At 57.5% G+C, this 16,854-nt stretch overlaps 1 protein-coding gene across 1 annotated transcript; it reads left to right on the top strand.

Moving 5' to 3' along the window:
- Positions 1–28: 28 nt before the first annotated feature.
- Positions 29–16,023, top strand: TNFAIP8L2 (TNF alpha induced protein 8 like 2). Its single transcript, XM_084613254.1, has 2 exons — positions 29–193; positions 12,722–16,023. The coding sequence occupies exon 2, from the start codon at positions 12,727–12,729 to the stop codon at positions 13,285–13,287; it is 561 nt and encodes a 186-aa protein (XP_084469380.1). The 5' UTR covers positions 29–193; positions 12,722–12,726; the 3' UTR covers positions 13,288–16,023.
- The last annotated feature ends 831 nt before the right edge of the window (positions 16,024–16,854 follow it).

Below are 16,854 nucleotides of genomic sequence, written 5' to 3'. Positions count from 1 at the left end.
TTCAAGCCCCGAAATAAGTCAGCTCCGTCAGCTGACGAGGGCGGGCCCCAGCGACGGTTCCTCAAGGAAGTTTCACTAAGGTTATCTCGTCAGTGTGCTGCCGATTGGGGTTTTTGCCCTCCTCCATGCCAAAGCCTGCTCCGGGGGATCCTGTATGAGCAGGGGGAGCCAGCGGGCGACAGCCAGGGACGCGGTGAGTGTCTTCTGCGCTGGCGAGGGGGCGCATTGGGCATCCCGTCCCGTCGGGAACCAAGTGCGTCGGGAACGAACGAGGGCTGTTTGCAGGGAATGGGGGGGTGTCGTTTTCAGTTCAGTTTCTGCCGTAACGAGTTGCGACAGGCAGCGGCTCTGAGTCACCGAGGATGGAATGGGGGGCGGTTGGAGATCAGGCTGGGACACAGGGCTGGATCCTGGCACAGGTTAGCGCTGCAACAAGACCAGGAGTCTCGCTCGCTTCCTTCCTCGCCCAGATACTCCTGCCCTGAGTCCTCTCCAAATGCACTTCGGAGCACCGGAGATGGAGGGAAGGATGGGGAGGGGGGAGGATGCTGGCTGGGGGAGGTCTGTGCCCTACTACGGGTGGTACAGGGAGGGGGCAAGAAGTCAGGACTCCTGGATGGGAAGACCCAGCTGGGAAGGGTTTAACCAGGCTGCATTGCCCACAGGGGAAGCTGGGTTTGATACCAGAAGCGGGGGCAGGGGGAGGCCAGGAGACTTCTGAGCAGACACGTGCGTCTCGCTCCTCTGCCTTTCTCTCAGCGAAGCAGGCCTGTGCCGGGGGGCGCGCGGAGGGAGCCAAAGGCTCTCCCTGCTGCCCTAGAGCTGAAGTACTGGGAGAATGGAGGCTGCCCACCCTGGACACCCCAGATCCTCTGAGTGCGACGGACACTACATCCCCAGGCGATGGATATGTGTCCCTGGTGGACAGCTGTGAATGGGTCAATGTGCCTAAGGCAGGAGCAGCTGAGGCAGGAGGGAAGGGAGATCTCAGCAAACCCACTGACCCAGGATAAATACACCACAGCACCCCCCTCCCCTGCATCACAAGGTGCATTGGAGACACACACACACCCCCAAGCAGGGGCACAGGGAGCCGTGAAAGGCTAGCGGGGCTGGGGAGGCTCAGGCATTTGCTGGTCCATAGGGGGCAGTAAACCCCAAGCATAGCGGGGCTTCAGGCTTGCCGAGACGCCGCATCGCTTGGCTGAGGCAGAGCCCAGTAATGGCGCAGGTAGCTGGGTCGGTGGTGGCATTAAAGCCACCTGGCACCCCAGACCGGCGGCCAAGGCACGAGCCGTCGGTGGTAGGGTGCGGGGGGGCAGTTGCTGGCAGAGTAGAGAGAGGAGCCTGGGTGCATTGCTCTCCCCATGGGTGGGGTTAAGAGGACATCGCCCTAGCTAAGATGCTGGTAGCCCACCGGTCAGTGGAGTTACAGCCCCCAGCTTTGAGATCCCTGCTTCAATTCCCAGCATGGCAGCCAAAATGGCAGCTGTCCTGTTCCCCATCCCAGGGAGGCGGTGTGGCCTAGTGCTTAGCGCACTGGCCTGGGACCTGTGTTCTATTCCTGGGCCTGCTGGGCGGGGGAGGGTGCCTCCATGCCTCAGTTTCCCCATCTGTGAAATAGGGGTGACGATTCTGACCTCCCTGGGGAAGTACTTTGATGGCAAAAGGTTGGTCTGATTATTACTGAGCTTTTGCACTCTGCCTCTGTGGGGTATCCCCGTGGGAAAGCCCGGTAGCTTTCTGATGTCCGATCGCTGTGCTGGATGCTTGTCAGGGATATTAATAGGCAGGCAACTAAATGAAAACATCCTGAGAAGTTTCAGAGTAACGGCCGTGTTAGTTTGTATTCGCAAAAAGAAAAGGAGTACTTGTGGCACCTTAGAGACTAACCAATTTATTTGAGCATAAGCTTTCGTAAGCTACAGCTCACTTCATCGGATGCACACCGTGGAAAGTGTAGAAGATCTTTTTATACACACAAAGCATGAAAAAATACCTCCCCCCACCCCACTCTCCTGCTGGTAATAGCTTATCTAAAGTGATCACTCTCCTTACAATCTGTATGATAATCAAGTTTGGCCATTTCCAGCACAAATCCAGGGGGAGAGAAAACCTGCTCTGGGTTTGCTGGCGGTGGGGTCGGCATGCCAGTGACATTTCCCAGCTGTTCCCTTGCCTGAACTCTCCTTCCGCTGAGCGTTTGCCTCCAGGCCGCTGAGGCTGCAGGTCACCACCCCGTGCCCACGTTCAGGCCTGCGTGGCAGCAAGTCAGGCTGGCGGAGGCCCAGGAACACCGCATCTGTATACTTAAGGAGAGTCACTTCCTTGCAGACCCATCTGGCTTCAGTGGGAGCCCAGTGAGGAACACAGTGCTGTTCGCAGAGACAGGGACCACCATTCCCAGCCCTACCCCGCAATGGCACATGCAGGGGATAGTCTTGGCCCCCAGCTTTCAGACCCCAGTGGGGGTGACTAACCGTACCACGGGCTGGCACCTCCAGCCCCGCTGGCTGAGATCCTGCCTGGCTCCACCCCGGGAGGAAGTCTTGGACCCTACAGAAGTTTGGGAGAGGGGCAGCAAGAGGCTGCGAATCTCATTCCAGTTCCGGCACTGACTCACCATGGGGCGGGGAGCAAGTCACTTCACCTGGATGGCTCAGGCTTCCTGGGTGTAATGCAGAGATAATTGGGCTTTCTCCCAGGGTTGGCAGCAGGCTGAGTTTGTGTTTGCAAAGTGCTCAGGAGGATTGTTGTGGCTTCCAGGTCTGCACTGGCACTTAGGAGCTTTGCAAAGGCCCTGTGGGTCAGGATTATCACCACTGTACAAATGGGGAAACTGAGGCCCAGAGGCACAGTGATGTGCCAAAGGTCCCAGGGCAAGCCAGAGTCCTGATGTCAAATCGCCCCTGCTCTAACTACTAGAAACACTCTCCTCCAGAACCCAGGAGTCCTGGCACCCACTCCCCTTTCTCTAACCACTAGGCAAGATTAGCACCCCAGTCCATAGGGATTCCAACTCAAATCCAATACTGCATGGTGTCTAAGGAGGGCACATTATCCCATTAGTGGGGCCTGTCAAGTCAGTCAGGACCCATGCGCTGCTGCCCAGCTGATTAATTGGGCTTTATGCTAATCTCTCCACCCGATTGACTCATCTCATTAACTGCCCTCCAGGGGCTCAGTAACATCATGGTCTTAGGACAGAGATGGGACAGAAAGAGGGCAAAGCCCAGACGAAATAATCAGCCCAGCTCCTGTAATGGGCGGAGAGGGGATGTCAAGCAGCAAAGACTGGCCTCAGCGAGCCACGAGGATGCTGGCCAAGCCAGGCAGCTGGCTCAAGAACTGCTTTTGTAAATCCTTGCTGGCTTGGTTCTGCAACCCCGGGGGCTCGGGGTTGCTTCCCGTTTTAGCTGAGCGGGCGGAGTCTGCAGGGCTGGCGGCTGGCTCGGCGTGATGGTTCCGATTCTGGCTTGGGGGCCTCGCTCCCTGCGGTTACATTCCCCGGCAGCCTTGGAAACCCAGCGAGGGTGAAACTGATTAGCAACAGAGCGAGAAACTGGCCTGTCAAGGGTCACTGTGAAGCGCAGCCAGGCCACGTGGAGGGGGACGCTTTGACTGTAATGCCTCATGACGGTGGGCATGGCCAGTGGGTCCTGAAGCTGTGACCTGGCACTAAAGGGTGGAGGGACAGCTCAGAGACAGAGCCACCCGCAGTGGTGAGAGGGGGCACCTCCAAAGGGGCATCTGGGTCAGCTCCAGGGCAGCGTACAGCTGGACCACAGCATCCACTAGCCACAGAACAGGTGCAGCCCAGGCAGCTTCCGGGCAAGCTTCCTCCCACAGAGCCCTGCACGGGTGCAGGTAGCCTGCGGGGATGCAGGTAGAAAGGGCAGGGATCACACCGCAACTCAGTGGCAGATGTGGGAACGGAGAACCCAGGAATCCTGACTCCCAAGTCCCTTGCTGTAATCACTAGGCACCACTGCCACCGTCCAGGTTAAAAGCCCCAAGCAGGGACAACCCGCTTACAGCCCCGCAGAGCCCGCCATCTGTCCCCCATTCCCTCCCACACCTCAGCTCAAGCCAGCTTGCAGGGCTAGCATTCCCCTCCACCGGAACAAATGACTTCTCCAGGCCCCCTGGTCTGGCCGCCCCAGCTTCCTCCCAAATGGCTGTATCCTTCCAGGAGCAGAAGGGGGTTCTGGAGGCTGGGGAAAGAGGATGCATCTGCTGAAGGCATCACTGGGCAGCCCAGGGGAGCAAGCTGCACTGCCGGGCAAGAGTTTAACCAGGGCAAGCAGAAAAGCAGTGGCCTGTGTACGGTCACACAGCCTCCGCGGCAGAGCCAGGAACAGAACTCAGATGTCCTGACTCCCCAGTAGACGCCATTCCCCTCCTCAAACCAGAGATGCAACCCAGGAGTCCTGATCCCTAAGGCCCCCTTCACTAACCAGGAGACCCCCAACTCCCTTCCCAGAGCCAGGAATAGAACCCAGGAATCCTGACTCCCAGCCCCCTCCCCCATTAGACCCCACTCCCATCCCAGAGCTGGGACTAGAACCCAGGCATCCTGCTCCATCCACTAGACCACACTCCCTCCACATAGCATGTCCTTCTCCAGGCTCTTTGGCCGAGAGCTGGGAGGCCCCATCCCTTGCCCGGGCCGGAGTGGGAGATGGGACGCAGGACTCCAGTAACAGAGGGAGTCAGGCAGCAGCACGGCGCACGCAGCTAGTTATCTCCAACGAGCATGTTCACCGGATCAGCCGCCGGCAGCTACACTGGTGAGCGACACGCAGCAAGTGTCTGTCCTTCCCCTGTGATTTGCCAGGACGGCTGACTGCACCGCTCCACCTCATCGGCTCAGCAGGGCTGCCAGTCTCCCCGAATGAGATGCAGGCACTCAGCCAGCAGAATGCTGTTATCCAGGCCCCAGGGCAGAGGGTTGACTCAGCCTGCAGAGGATCCTGCTGCTGCCAAAGCACAGCCAAGCAGCTGTGAAGATCTCTGCACCGGCAGCGTAATGGCTGCACATCCATTTCATCACATCTCAGCCCCAGGGTGACCCTAGGCAGTGCTGCCTTCCTGAGTCTGCAGGGGCGGCAGCCTGAATTGATAGCACAGGGCGAGGGCACGGGCGATGCCCTTTAGCTTGGCAGGCTGTTAACTCTGAACCCTAATGATGCTGATGCAAATGCTAAGGTTGTTAACTGCTTTTTTAGCCAACAAAAATCCAGTTGCTTTCTGTGGGCTAAGCTTGGGGTTGCAGGAGGAGCTTGCGGCTGGTGGGTGGAGCTGGCCTGAGCTACCCCCATTCATGAAAATTCCTTTGTTAACTCTGAACCATAATGATGATGAGAGGGTCAGTGTCACAGTGGGTAACTATTTCACTGCTGAGCACCTTTTAATGGAAGCATCCAGTTGCCCTGGGGCCAGTGAGTGGAGTCTGAACCACTCTGTTTATGTCAATAGGTTTGTTAACTCTGGATCCTAATGTTATCATATAAATGTCAATGTGGTTAATTATTTCAGTGGTGGTCACATTTTTAGCCAAATTATCCAGCTGCCTTGCAACTGTGGTAGGAGCTTGGGGTTGGTCAGTGGTGCCTGAGCTACTTCCATTATCTCAGTGGCTTGACTGCATCCTGATGATGGTGGTGTATAATATTAACTATTTCACCGCTGATCATAGGATTGTGGGAGGAGCTTGGGGGTTGATGGGCAGAGCCTGAGTTGCATCTCATCACTATCTTCTCCTCACCCCCAATCTGATGACTGCTCTGAAATCTTTTGAGCATTTTCTATTGGGCTAATAATATAATAAAACTAAAAATACTGACCCTAAATTAGCAAAAAGCCATTTGAACTTAAAGGCCCACGCCCCCCCCCCACCCTGGCCATGAGCCAGGGAAGGCCCCTATTACCAGAATTCCCATTTCCTGGTCTCATCTGTGCCAAGATGTTCATCCTCCCCCTTTACACTCCCATGACATCGCCTTAATCAAACAGACAATGGGGAAGGTGGAACAGGGGTTGGACAAATCTGACCTCTTTGGAAAGCACCAGACCCGGGCTCAGGAAGAGACACAGTTGTTATGCTAAGAGGCAAGGAGAAAAACAGGAAGTAAAGCTGTGTGTGCATGAGACGGAGAGAGAGAAACTTTCTGCTCTAACGATCTCTAACCAAGGATCTCAAAGAGCTTTGCCAACATTAATTAAGCTCCCCAGCCCAACCAGAAGGCTGGCCTCAGTGTCAGCAGTGGCTCGGTAGCACTCGAGAGGGTTCAATGCCTCGCTCTGCCCTTGGACCTGTCACAGGATTGCTCTGTGCCTCGGTTTCCCCACTTGGCTAATATGGAAGTCTGATCTATTTCAATTGCCAGCCGTTCAGGGCAGGGAGTGTCCCTTGCTCTGTGTCTGTGTAGCACGAAGCACGATGGAACCTGGAGGATGGTTGGAGCCTTCCCGTGCTGCTGTCTTAGAAATCTAGAGTCTGATTGCCCAGTTCCTCGCGAGGTGACCAGGCTCAGACATAGGGGAAGAGAAAGTGTTTGTTTCAAGCTCATTTTTGCAACTCTCTTGCGGTAAGAGGCACTTCCTGGCAGCTTTGCAGTAAGAGAGGTAGGGCGGGCAGCCTCTGTCCGGCTGGCCCGGAAGCACGAGGGAGGGTATCGATCCAGCGTAGCCACTGGTGACACAAATGGGGTGGCAATCTCGGCTCCCTCCCTGCAAGCTCTGCCACATGCTGGGAATTTCCCTCCTTGCCAAAGCCAGGAGAGCCAGACCCCTAAAGACACGGGTTGCGTGGGCAGCGCTGCCAAAACAGCCTCTTGAGACGCACGCAGAACCTGCCCCCTGGCTCCTCCCCCACCTGCGCTGGTGTGCCGTCCCCTCTCCCCCCACCCCAATACTGCATCACCCATCCCCTGCAACACTGCACCGTCCTCCCGCACCACCCCCTGCAATGCCAGTCCCCTGATTCTGCACCACCCCTCCCCCCGCAACACTGCACCATCCCCCTGCAATGCCCTGGGATACTGCACCATCCCCCTGCAATGCCCCCTGATTCTGCACCACCCCCTCCCCCCGTAACACCGCACCATCCCCCTGCAATGCCCTGGGATACTGCACCATCCCCCTGCAATGCCCCCTGATTCTGCACCACCCCCTCCGCCCGTAACACTGCACCATCCCCTTGCAATGCCCTGGGATACTGCACATCCCCTTGCAATGCCCTGGGATACTGCACCATCCCCCTGCAATGCCCTGGGATACTGCACCATCCCCCTGCAATGCCCCCTGATTCTGCACCACCCCCTCCCCCCGTAACACTGCACCATCCCCCTGCAATGCCCTGGGATACTGCACCATCCCCTTGCAATGCCCCCTGATTCTGCACCACCCCCTCCCCCCGTAACACTGCACCATCCCCCTGCAGTGCCAACCATGCTGACGCTCCAGCCCTGCAGCGCCCTTGCCCCCAACCCCCTGTATTAGCCCTGCCCACCCCTGCATCGCTGCACCACCCCCTTTGCAAAGCCTCCCAACTGTGCATCACCCCAGCAGTCACTCCCCCCTCCCCTTGCATTAGGACGGGGCTCCCCCGGGCTGCCTTGCTTTACAAGGGCCTTGGGCAGCCCTGGACCTGGGGGAACATAAAGGCGGATTAAAGGCCTCCCTGCCCCAAGTGCAGGAATCAAGGCCCAGCTTCTCAAAGATATTTAGGCACCGAACTCCCAAGGAACCTACAGGAGAGAGGTGCCCAAAGCTCTGAGAATCAGGGCTCCAAACTGGAGAGGGGCTGCTTCATGGTGAGTTGTATGGGGCAGGGGGCTGCGACTGTGGTTCCCCCACATGGGGGGGAGAAGGGGACAGGTGGGATTCGACATGTGCTGGAGTTTGCAGAGCTGGGGCGCTTGCTTTCCTCAGGCTCCCTTCACCCGCTCCTCCTCACAGGTCCTAAAGCAAGGAGGTGCCTGTCCCACCCCCAGCACCACTGACATTGCTGCATTTATCCTCCCGAGCACTAGGGGGTGCTGTGCTTCAGGGAGCATGGGGGGCGCTAATGGGGGGGGCTGTCCCTTTGCAGGCAGTGATGACCCCAGCGCGGCACTAGGGGGCGCTGTGCTGCAGGGAGTGGGAGGGCTCAGTAGGGGGCAGTCTCCCTCCTGGGTCACTGCTGACCCCAGTGCGGCACTAGGAGATGCTGTGCTGCAGGGGGATCAATGGGGGCGCTGTCCTTTGGTAGTAGGTGCTGATCCCAATGCAGCACTAGGGGGTGCTGTGCTGCAGGGAGAATGGGGGGCGCTAATGGGGGGGACTGTCCCTTTGCAGGCAGTGATGACCCCACTAGGGGGCGCTATGTTGCAGGGAGTAGGCTGGGGGCTCAGTAGGGGGCGCTCTCCCTTCCTAGTTGGTGGGGACCCCAGTGTGGCACTAGGGGGAGCTATTCTCTTTCAAAATGAGACCTGGAGCTGAGCCCCGTTTTGCAGCCGGGGCACTGAGGCACAGAGAGATGCTCTAATTTGCTCACCCAGGCAGAGTGGGGCTGACCCAGAAATAGAACCAAGATCTGCAGAGGCCGAGCCCACCCTTCCTCTGCCAATCAGGGCTTTTGTCTCCAGCCCTTTCTGGCTTCAGCCCTGCTCACAGCTTATCAGAGGATGTGTCCCCTCGGTCCAGCAGCTGGTCTTTCCTCCCCTTCCCAGCACACACAAAGCCAGCAGCGCTGCTGGGAACCCTGGCTGCCCAGACCCCTCTCCAGCTGGAGACAGCCAGACTCAGCCTGGGACCTCACACTGAGCAGAAATTTCCTTGAAGAGGAATCTGCAATTATCCAAACAATACCAGCCACCGGGGCCCCATTAAACTGGCAGGGGCACTGTCCCCCATCCCTTCCCCAGCAGGGCCCCTCAGGCAGACTAACCGGGAGCCTTCTTCCACGCTGATCCACGCTCCTCTTCCTCCTTTCGGCCCAATTGATTCAGCCGTGTCACAATCCAGGCAGAGCAGCACTAGGGCCACTGCTGTGGGGCTGAGATGTCCCCAGCTGACCCCAATGCAGGGCTAGGGGGCGCTGTGCTGCAGGGAGCAGGAATAGAACCCAGGAATCCTGACTCCCAGTCCCCCTCCCCACTCTAACCATTAGACCCCACTCCCTTCCCAGAGCTGGGACTAGAACCGAGGTGACCTGCTCCAACCACTAGACCACACTCCCTCCACATAGCATGTCCTTCTCCAGGCTCTTTGGCCTCAACAGGGGACACTCTCCCCCCTGTGATTTCAGCCACATTCTATATGTAGTCTTTGGTGCTTCCTGCCCTAAAGTTGCTTAGTGTTGCTGTGTGCTGAGAACCAGAGGTGGCTGCATTTCAGCCTGCAATCTTTATTTTATTTTTTTGGGGCGGGGGGGGAAGCACCAGAAAGCAAATATCAGGGGCCAAGACTTGGAAGGGTGACTAGTGATTTTGGGGTGCCCAGTTGAGCAGTTGAAAAGTCATGAAACAGGCCCCCCACCCCATCCCAAATCACAAGATTGGCTTAAAACTCATGAGATTTTTAAAAACAAAGAATACATGTGGGGAAAGAAGCTTTTTTATTCATCTTCAGGGTTTTGAGCCATTGGAGGTGGGGATCCAGCTTTTCTCTGCAGCCACAAGGGCTAGAAACCCACTTTGTTTTTAAATGAAAGCTGGGATTCTTGTATAATCACAGGATTCCAGGAGCTGGGGCTTGAAGAAAAATACCCAAAATCACGACACTTGTGCTCAAGTCACTCCTTAAGGAACCGGGATTTGGCAGGGGACGCATGCTCAGCGTTCTCTCAGAATCAGGCCCCCCCCCCGGAAATTAAAGAACTCTAAATCTTCAAGACAGAAAATCCTAGCCGTTAGTTTTAATTTGACAGGTGCATTTGCAGACGTTCTTTGTTATCCATGTAAACAGTTGATTCTTTTCTGAGGCAAGGCGTTCTGTCTGTCTTCTATGGACTTAACTAGCCCCCTTACCTTATTAGCTGAACCCCTCACCATCTGTAATGTATTTTTCCCCACAACACCCCTGTGACGCAGGGTATCTATCCCCATTGGGCTGATGGGGAAACTGAGGCTCTGAGCTGTTAGGTGACTTGCCCAAGGTCACCCTGGAAGTTTGTGGGAAAGGAGGGACTTGAACCTAGGTCTGCTAAGCTAGTACCCTAACCACTGGACCGTCCTTCACCTCAAAAGGAGGCGGGGGCTAGCAGAGAATGGTTTGCTCCATTCATCTCTGGGTTATGGGCCCAGTGCCCTCCCACCATGCCAGCTTGCTCCACAAGCAAGTCAATCTGCCTCAGTTTCCAAATCTGCCTCAGTTTTCCCCTCTCTAAAACAGGGATAACCACGCTGCCCTTCCTTTGTAGAGCGCTTTGATAACAGAGTGCCGAGGCAAATCTGCGGCACAGTGTCGGTTTAGCGGTTTGCATCACACAGAGTGGGCAATCCGGATTTAACACCAGGACTCTGACTCCCCCAAAGGCCTATACATCCAGGGCCGCTCTCGTGACTTGATTGGCACTGCTGCAAAGGAGATGTGACAGTGCAAAAGAAGGCATCTGTGTCACGAGCTGGGGGTCTCAGCCCAGTTCCTGGCAAATCCTCACCTCAGAAGCCTCTGTCATTCATTCACTGCCCCAGCCGTAAAAAAAAGAAGTGGGTAAACTAACCTTTTAGGTGTTCCAGGCCACACAGGGGCATCAGTGGCACAAAGGGGTACAGAGATGCCCTGATTTTGAATGGGTTTAGTCTAGCCAATTACGTCAAGTTGTAGGAATCATAGGGTGTGACGGTCAGCAGATGTCTCCAGACAATCCGCGCGTGCCGAGCACTGGCGGGCTCACTTCAGACTTTGACAAGGTACGATTTCTGTGCCTCGTCTGTTGCTGAGCACGACCAGCTGGTAGAGACGCACGTCAGCTGTGGGGAGAGATGCAGCCGAGCTGGCCTTCTCGGAGGAGCGAGTCAGCTCTTCAGTCCTGAGACGAGACGTGGGTAAATGCCATCAACCCCAAAATGAGAAGTGGGCAAAACTCCGGTTAGCAGCGCTGAGCCTCGACGATCCCACCGAACTGCTCCCGCTCCGGTCGAGCCAGGCACTGAACGCTCACGCTCCAAGGGCATCCCCTCCAAGACAAGGCAGCAGCAGGATTTGAGCAGGGGCAGCATGGCTGGGAACCATGCCCTGTGTCCGCCAGAGCTGTGCCCTGGTCTGTCTTTCAGCCAGATCCTCAGCAGGTATAAATTGGCATGGAGGGCAATTAACACCCGCTGGCCTCTGGTTTCACCAGGAATAAATTTGCTGCAAATGGAACTCAGGCAGAACATCTGTGCACAGTTTTGCGTTGGGGTGGCTGTGTCTCATCAGCGCTTTGCTAAGAGTCAGAGACGTCCGCGAGCCCCAGGTGAGACGTACCTTCCGCTAGGGCTGCACTGGGATGGTTTGATCCACATCCCCTCCCCCTTCCAGCCCCCGCCACCTGGCCCAATGCGACACGTCCGGCCCTGGAGCAATGGCATAAAAAGAACACGGGGCTGCTAACCGCAAGGGGGTGGGATGCAGAGGGCAGTAGAGGAGAGGGGCTGTCTGCCGTGACCCAAATCACAGTCTGTAAAGGGGTTCACGAGACACACACAGAGCGGATGTTTGCTGAGTGATGGGGGGGAGTCATTGGAGAAGGAATGATGGTAACAAAAATTCCCTAGCCCTTAAAAGAGGACAGCAGCAGCAGCAGCCCCATCTTACAGATGGGGAAACTGAGGCACAGAGAAAGGAGAGAATTACCCACAAATCAGGATAGGGCATGGGATAGAACTCAGGGCTCCTGCATTCCAGTCATTAGCCCCTAACCCACAGGAAGGTGTACGAAGTTAGTGCAGGTACTCCCTTGGCGTCATGCAGTCAGCACCCTGACGCTCAGCAAGCCAGGTGAGGCCATGGAGGGGAGACCTCCAGAGCACTTGGGTCAGAGAAGCCGGCCTCTCAAGGGGTCGCTTAGGTCGGTGGAAAGAAAGGGTGTCACACCCCCAGATCAGCACTACAGCACGATACACTCATCGAATTAGAGAAGATCAGGGTTGGAAGAGACCTCAGGAGGTCATCTAGTCCCACCCCCTGCTGAAAGCAGGACCAACCCCAGCTAAATCATCCCAGCCAGGGCTTTGTCAAGCCTGACCTTAAAAACCTCTAAGGAAGGAGATTCCACCACCTCCCTAGGGAGCCCATTCCAGTGCTTCACCACCCTCCCCTGAAATAGTGTTTCCTAATATCCAACCTAGACCTCCCCCACTGCAACTTGAGACCATTACTCCTCTTTCTGTCATCTGCTACCGCTGAGAACAGCCGAGCTCCATCCCCTTTGGAACCCCCCTTCAGGTAGTTGAAGGCTGCTATCAAATCCCCCCTCATTCTTCTCTTCTGTAGACTAAACAAGCCCAGCTCCCTCAGCCTCTCCTCATAACTCATGTGCCCCAGCCCCCTGTTCATTTTCGTTGCCCTCCGCTGGACTCTCTCCAATGTGTCCACATCCCCTCTGTAGCTCCTCATATAAATACAGGAAGGTGCCGGGGCAGAGCTAGGACTCAACGCTAGCTCTGCTGAGTCTCAGCACAGAGCCTTCACCACGATGCCCTCTGTCACCCCCACACCCCGTAACAGCGGCATCTCTTTATTCTCCCTGCAGCCACAATGGAGACGTTCAGCTCCAGGAACCTGGCCCTGCAGGCAGAGAAGAAGATCCTGAGCCACATGGCCAGCAAGTCGGTGGTGAATGTCTTCCTGGATGACACAAGCAGCGAGATCCTGGACGAGCTGTACCGGGTCTCCAAGCTGCACACCCAGAACCGGGCCGAGGCCCAGAAGGTCATCAAGAACCTCATCAAGGTGGCCGTCAAGATCAGCGTGCTGTACCGCAACCATCGTTTCAGCGCTGGCGAGCTGGGCCTGGCGGAGGAGTTCAAACACAAGCTGCACCAGGGCGCCATGACGGCCGTCAGCTTCTACGAGGTGGAGTTCACCTTCGAGCCGGGCGTGCTGACCCAGCTGCTGCAGGACTGCCGGGATATGCTGCTGCAGCTGGTGGAGAAGCACCTGACGGCCAAGTCCCACAGCCGCATCCGCCACGTCTTTGACCACTTCGCCAACGAGGATCTGCTCAGCCACCTCTACAGCCCCGGGGAGCCCTACCAGCCCCACCTGCAGAAGATCTGCCAGGGCTTGAACAAGCTGATAGAGGAGGGGAAGCTGTGAGGGGGGTGGGAGGGGGCCTTGCCTTTCTCCTCCTTCTCAGCCAGCAAAAGATTATGGGAGTTGGGGGCTTGTATCCAATGGGGGCCTGGAAGAACCTCACTCCCTTAGGCACCTATGGAAATCCTAGCCAAGGAGCAAGGATGTTCAGGTTTATAGGGGATGGAGAACTGGATGATCCAACAGGACAATCAAGACTCAGGCGTGTCCTGGTTGCGCTCAGGACCATCCGTGCTCTCCACATGCGCCCCAGATCTCTCCACGCCCTCATGGATCAGCGCCCCAGTCTCCGACTCTTTCTCCCCATCAATGACTCTTGCGGAGTGGTTATTTTTGTACACATTTGTCTTGTCATTACTAACACTTTAAGGGGGGAGAAGCCGCACCCGCCTCGCTGTGTTGCATGGGGGATCTGCTGCCTGGGGGAGCCGGGGCCAGCCTGGGCAGCTACCCCTTGATGCTTCTGTTTGTGAGGCCGGCGGAAGTGGGGCTGGGTTCAGCTCCTGCTGCAGGGCATTATGGGGCTGGGCCAATGAAGGCAATAGATCAAGTCCCCCCAGAAACACTCCCCGCTGCAGGGTTGCCCAAGGCTGAAGGGATCAGTCGAGGCTCCACCGAGCCAGCAAAACGGAGGGGGCGGGGGTGGCAGATTCTGAGCTTATACGTCAATTGCACAGAAACGCAACGCCCAGGGGAAGGGACCAGCCACCAGCGTCAGCCCCTGTCCTTGCCGCATGGTTCCCCAGCAGTCAGGTCTAGTCCCCAGGGCTGCACTCAGTGGAGCTCTGCCCCACCATCGAGCTCAAGTTTAGGAGCTTAGCTTCAGCAATGCAGAGTTTAGGACTTTCCCTCCCCGAGCCCAGCCGCTGACGCAGCCAAAGACATGGGTGAGGCCACGAGCAGGGTGAGAAATGGGGGGACCCCATGCAGGTCACAAACTCCATGTCAGTCAAAGGTCCCGCAAGCAAATGGGAGGGTCCCCCCCATGCCTTCCCTGGCCACTCTGTCCTCCTGTCCCAGCCCCGCCAGCACCGTGATCCCTTGACTCACAGTTTATGGCCAAAGGCATGGCAGCCTACGGGGGCTGGAAGGTCAGGCGATTTCCTCCCAGACAACTCATGACTCCAGAAGGCCCCGTAGCAGCTGGGCTCCCTCCACAGCTGGGGCCTGCGCGAACCCAGGGGCTGCCGAGGTCAAGCAAAGATACCAGCAGCTTCCTCGGAGCGGGCGCGGGGGGAACAGATCAGCAGACAAGGCTACCTTGGCTGGCATGGGCATAGTTAAAGGGTGGGCATGCAGCCCTCAGAGCCACCATCCCCTGCCCGGTTTGCTGCCAGCTCACTGAGAACACAGCTGGACTGGGCACATCCCAGGCCTGCGATGTCAAACAGCACTCGGCGAAGGAAGGGGGAGGCCGGGGAGACCAAAGCAGGAGCTCCCTGGGAAAACAGCCCCTCACCGTGCTTGTGAACACGAGGCATGAGCCACCTTGGGAGACAGGTGCTTTCAGCCAACGGGGGCACGAGGCCAGCGGTTGCCTGCCTCCCCGCTCTGCTAGCCTGGCCTCATCTCCACGCACCCCAGGGGTTCCCCCCCAACCCCTCTCCAGCACTCAGATGCTGGCCTGGCGCTAACCCAGCATATGGCTCTGTCTCCCCCTCGTGGTTGGGGTAAGAGGCTGATTAGTGCCCAGGTGGCATCAATTAGTGGGGGTTGCGGGGAACAAATGCCCCCCCTTCTGCAAAGTTTTTGCGCTTGCTCAAAGTTCCACAGGCCACAGAGCTGGGAGGGGGCGTGGGGGGGGGCGCCCAGGGCCCGACCACTTTTAAGCAGCGCTGGTGGACTGACTCAGCGCGGCTGCTCCCACTGCGATCCAGAGCACAGCTCCGGCCGCTCCTCCGGGTAGCCGGGGCAAAGGGGACTGCAACCTGAGGCACGGGGAGGCTCTCCCTGGATGGCGGAGCACGGGGGAGTCTGCTGAAACCTGCCCCTGGGCAACACCGGCTCCCGCACTGCGTGGGTAAGAGAAAAGAGATCAATGAGCGATAGGATCCGGGTCCCTGTGGGACGAAGGGGGACACAAGCAGAGTGGAACTGGGTCCCTGCCTTGCAGGGACTAGAATGCACCCCTGCCCTGTGCTACACTGCCTTGTGCCCATCCCATTTAGCCCTCACAGCCCACCCCTTAAGAAACCTGGATCTGGGGGGACACATGCCCAGTGCTTTCTGGCCCCCGGAAATTAAAACAGTCCAAACCCTCACTACAGAAACCCCTGGCTGTCAGTTTTAATTTGGCTGGTGCATTTGCAGATGGAGGGGTCACAGGTTCGATTCCCACCGCTGCCCGACCCACAAGGGCGTGGTAAATCCAGAGCTAGGGGAGCTGCTGGCTTCTCCACATTCCAGGAGCTGCCTTCTACGGAAGATATTAGACCCCAAAAGTAAAACCTTCCCTGCAGATGAGCATCTGTGCTGGTCCCACTACAGCCAGGCAGGTAATTCATCAGAGGAGGAATGTGGGAACTGCCCCAACCTGGTCAGCATTTGGAAGAGGAGCTCCCAGGCGCTCCCGCAGCTTGCACTGGTGAGTCAGTAGGGGGCACTCTTCCAGCCACCTCAGCCCTGAACCCAGTGCTTTGTGGGGAGCTGCTAAAGGTGCCGGTTTTCTCAAGGCGGCTCCTTGCAGCCATTGAAGAGCCTAGGGCCCTATAAGCTTCACAATTAAAAGCTGTTACTGTACCGCGGCCTGTGTGAAATGAGTTTGACGGGTCACAGCCAGGTTGGCAGCATACAGGTGTCCATGGCACAAAAGTGGGGGGGCTCTTCAGAACAGGCTGTTTGCCCACGCACCAAAGGGACACGGAGATCGCCTGGGCTCTCAGGCCAGACCCGGCCTGGGCATCCAACCACCACTCCACCTAGGCAAGGAGGAAGTAGACAGAGGAATCCGCAGTTCCCTGTCGCACGCAGGGATGCAATGTCACCGGTTAGCAGAAGCCAGGTGCACTGGGCAGAGGCCAGGGACGGAGAGCAGCTCTGCTGGCACCACTGCCCGCGGGACTCAGACAGTTCCAAGGGAGAGGCTGACTGCAGGCAAGGCCAGCCTGGGGCATCGCGGGCAGGTCACTGCAGCAAAGGCAAACGGCGCAGCAATGGGACACACTGGCACAGCGGGCAGGGCAGAGGCAGCCGCCACAGGGACAGGCCCAGAGCCGCTCAGGATTCAGCCAGGGGGAGGCGCTGGTCCTGCTTTCCCATCACTGCAAGCCCAACAGATCAATCTCCCACCCTCACTGCATCAGCAGGCCCCTGACACACCCCACCCCTGACCCAGGAGCCCCCCTTACCCTGCACCGGCTCTGCCCCCCATTGCTCTGCCGTACCCCAGCACCCACTATCCCAGCCTTGAGCCCTGCTCAGACTCTGCTGCAGCTCCTCAATCCCAACGCAGAGCCCACCACTCCGCTGCTCTCCCAGCCCTGGCCTGCCCCTAGACAGCTCTGCCGCAGCCCCTGCCCTGGGCTACACAGCTTTCCCTGTAACACAGGTGTCATGTGGGCCGTACGCATT

This window comes from Lepidochelys olivacea (genome assembly GCF_965140295.1).
Source record: "Lepidochelys olivacea isolate rLepOli2 genome assembly, chromosome: 24".
NCBI lineage: Eukaryota > Metazoa > Chordata > Testudines > Cheloniidae > Lepidochelys > Lepidochelys olivacea.
Note: the sequence above shows the minus strand (reverse complement) of the source record. Positions and strands in the feature narration are given on the sequence as shown.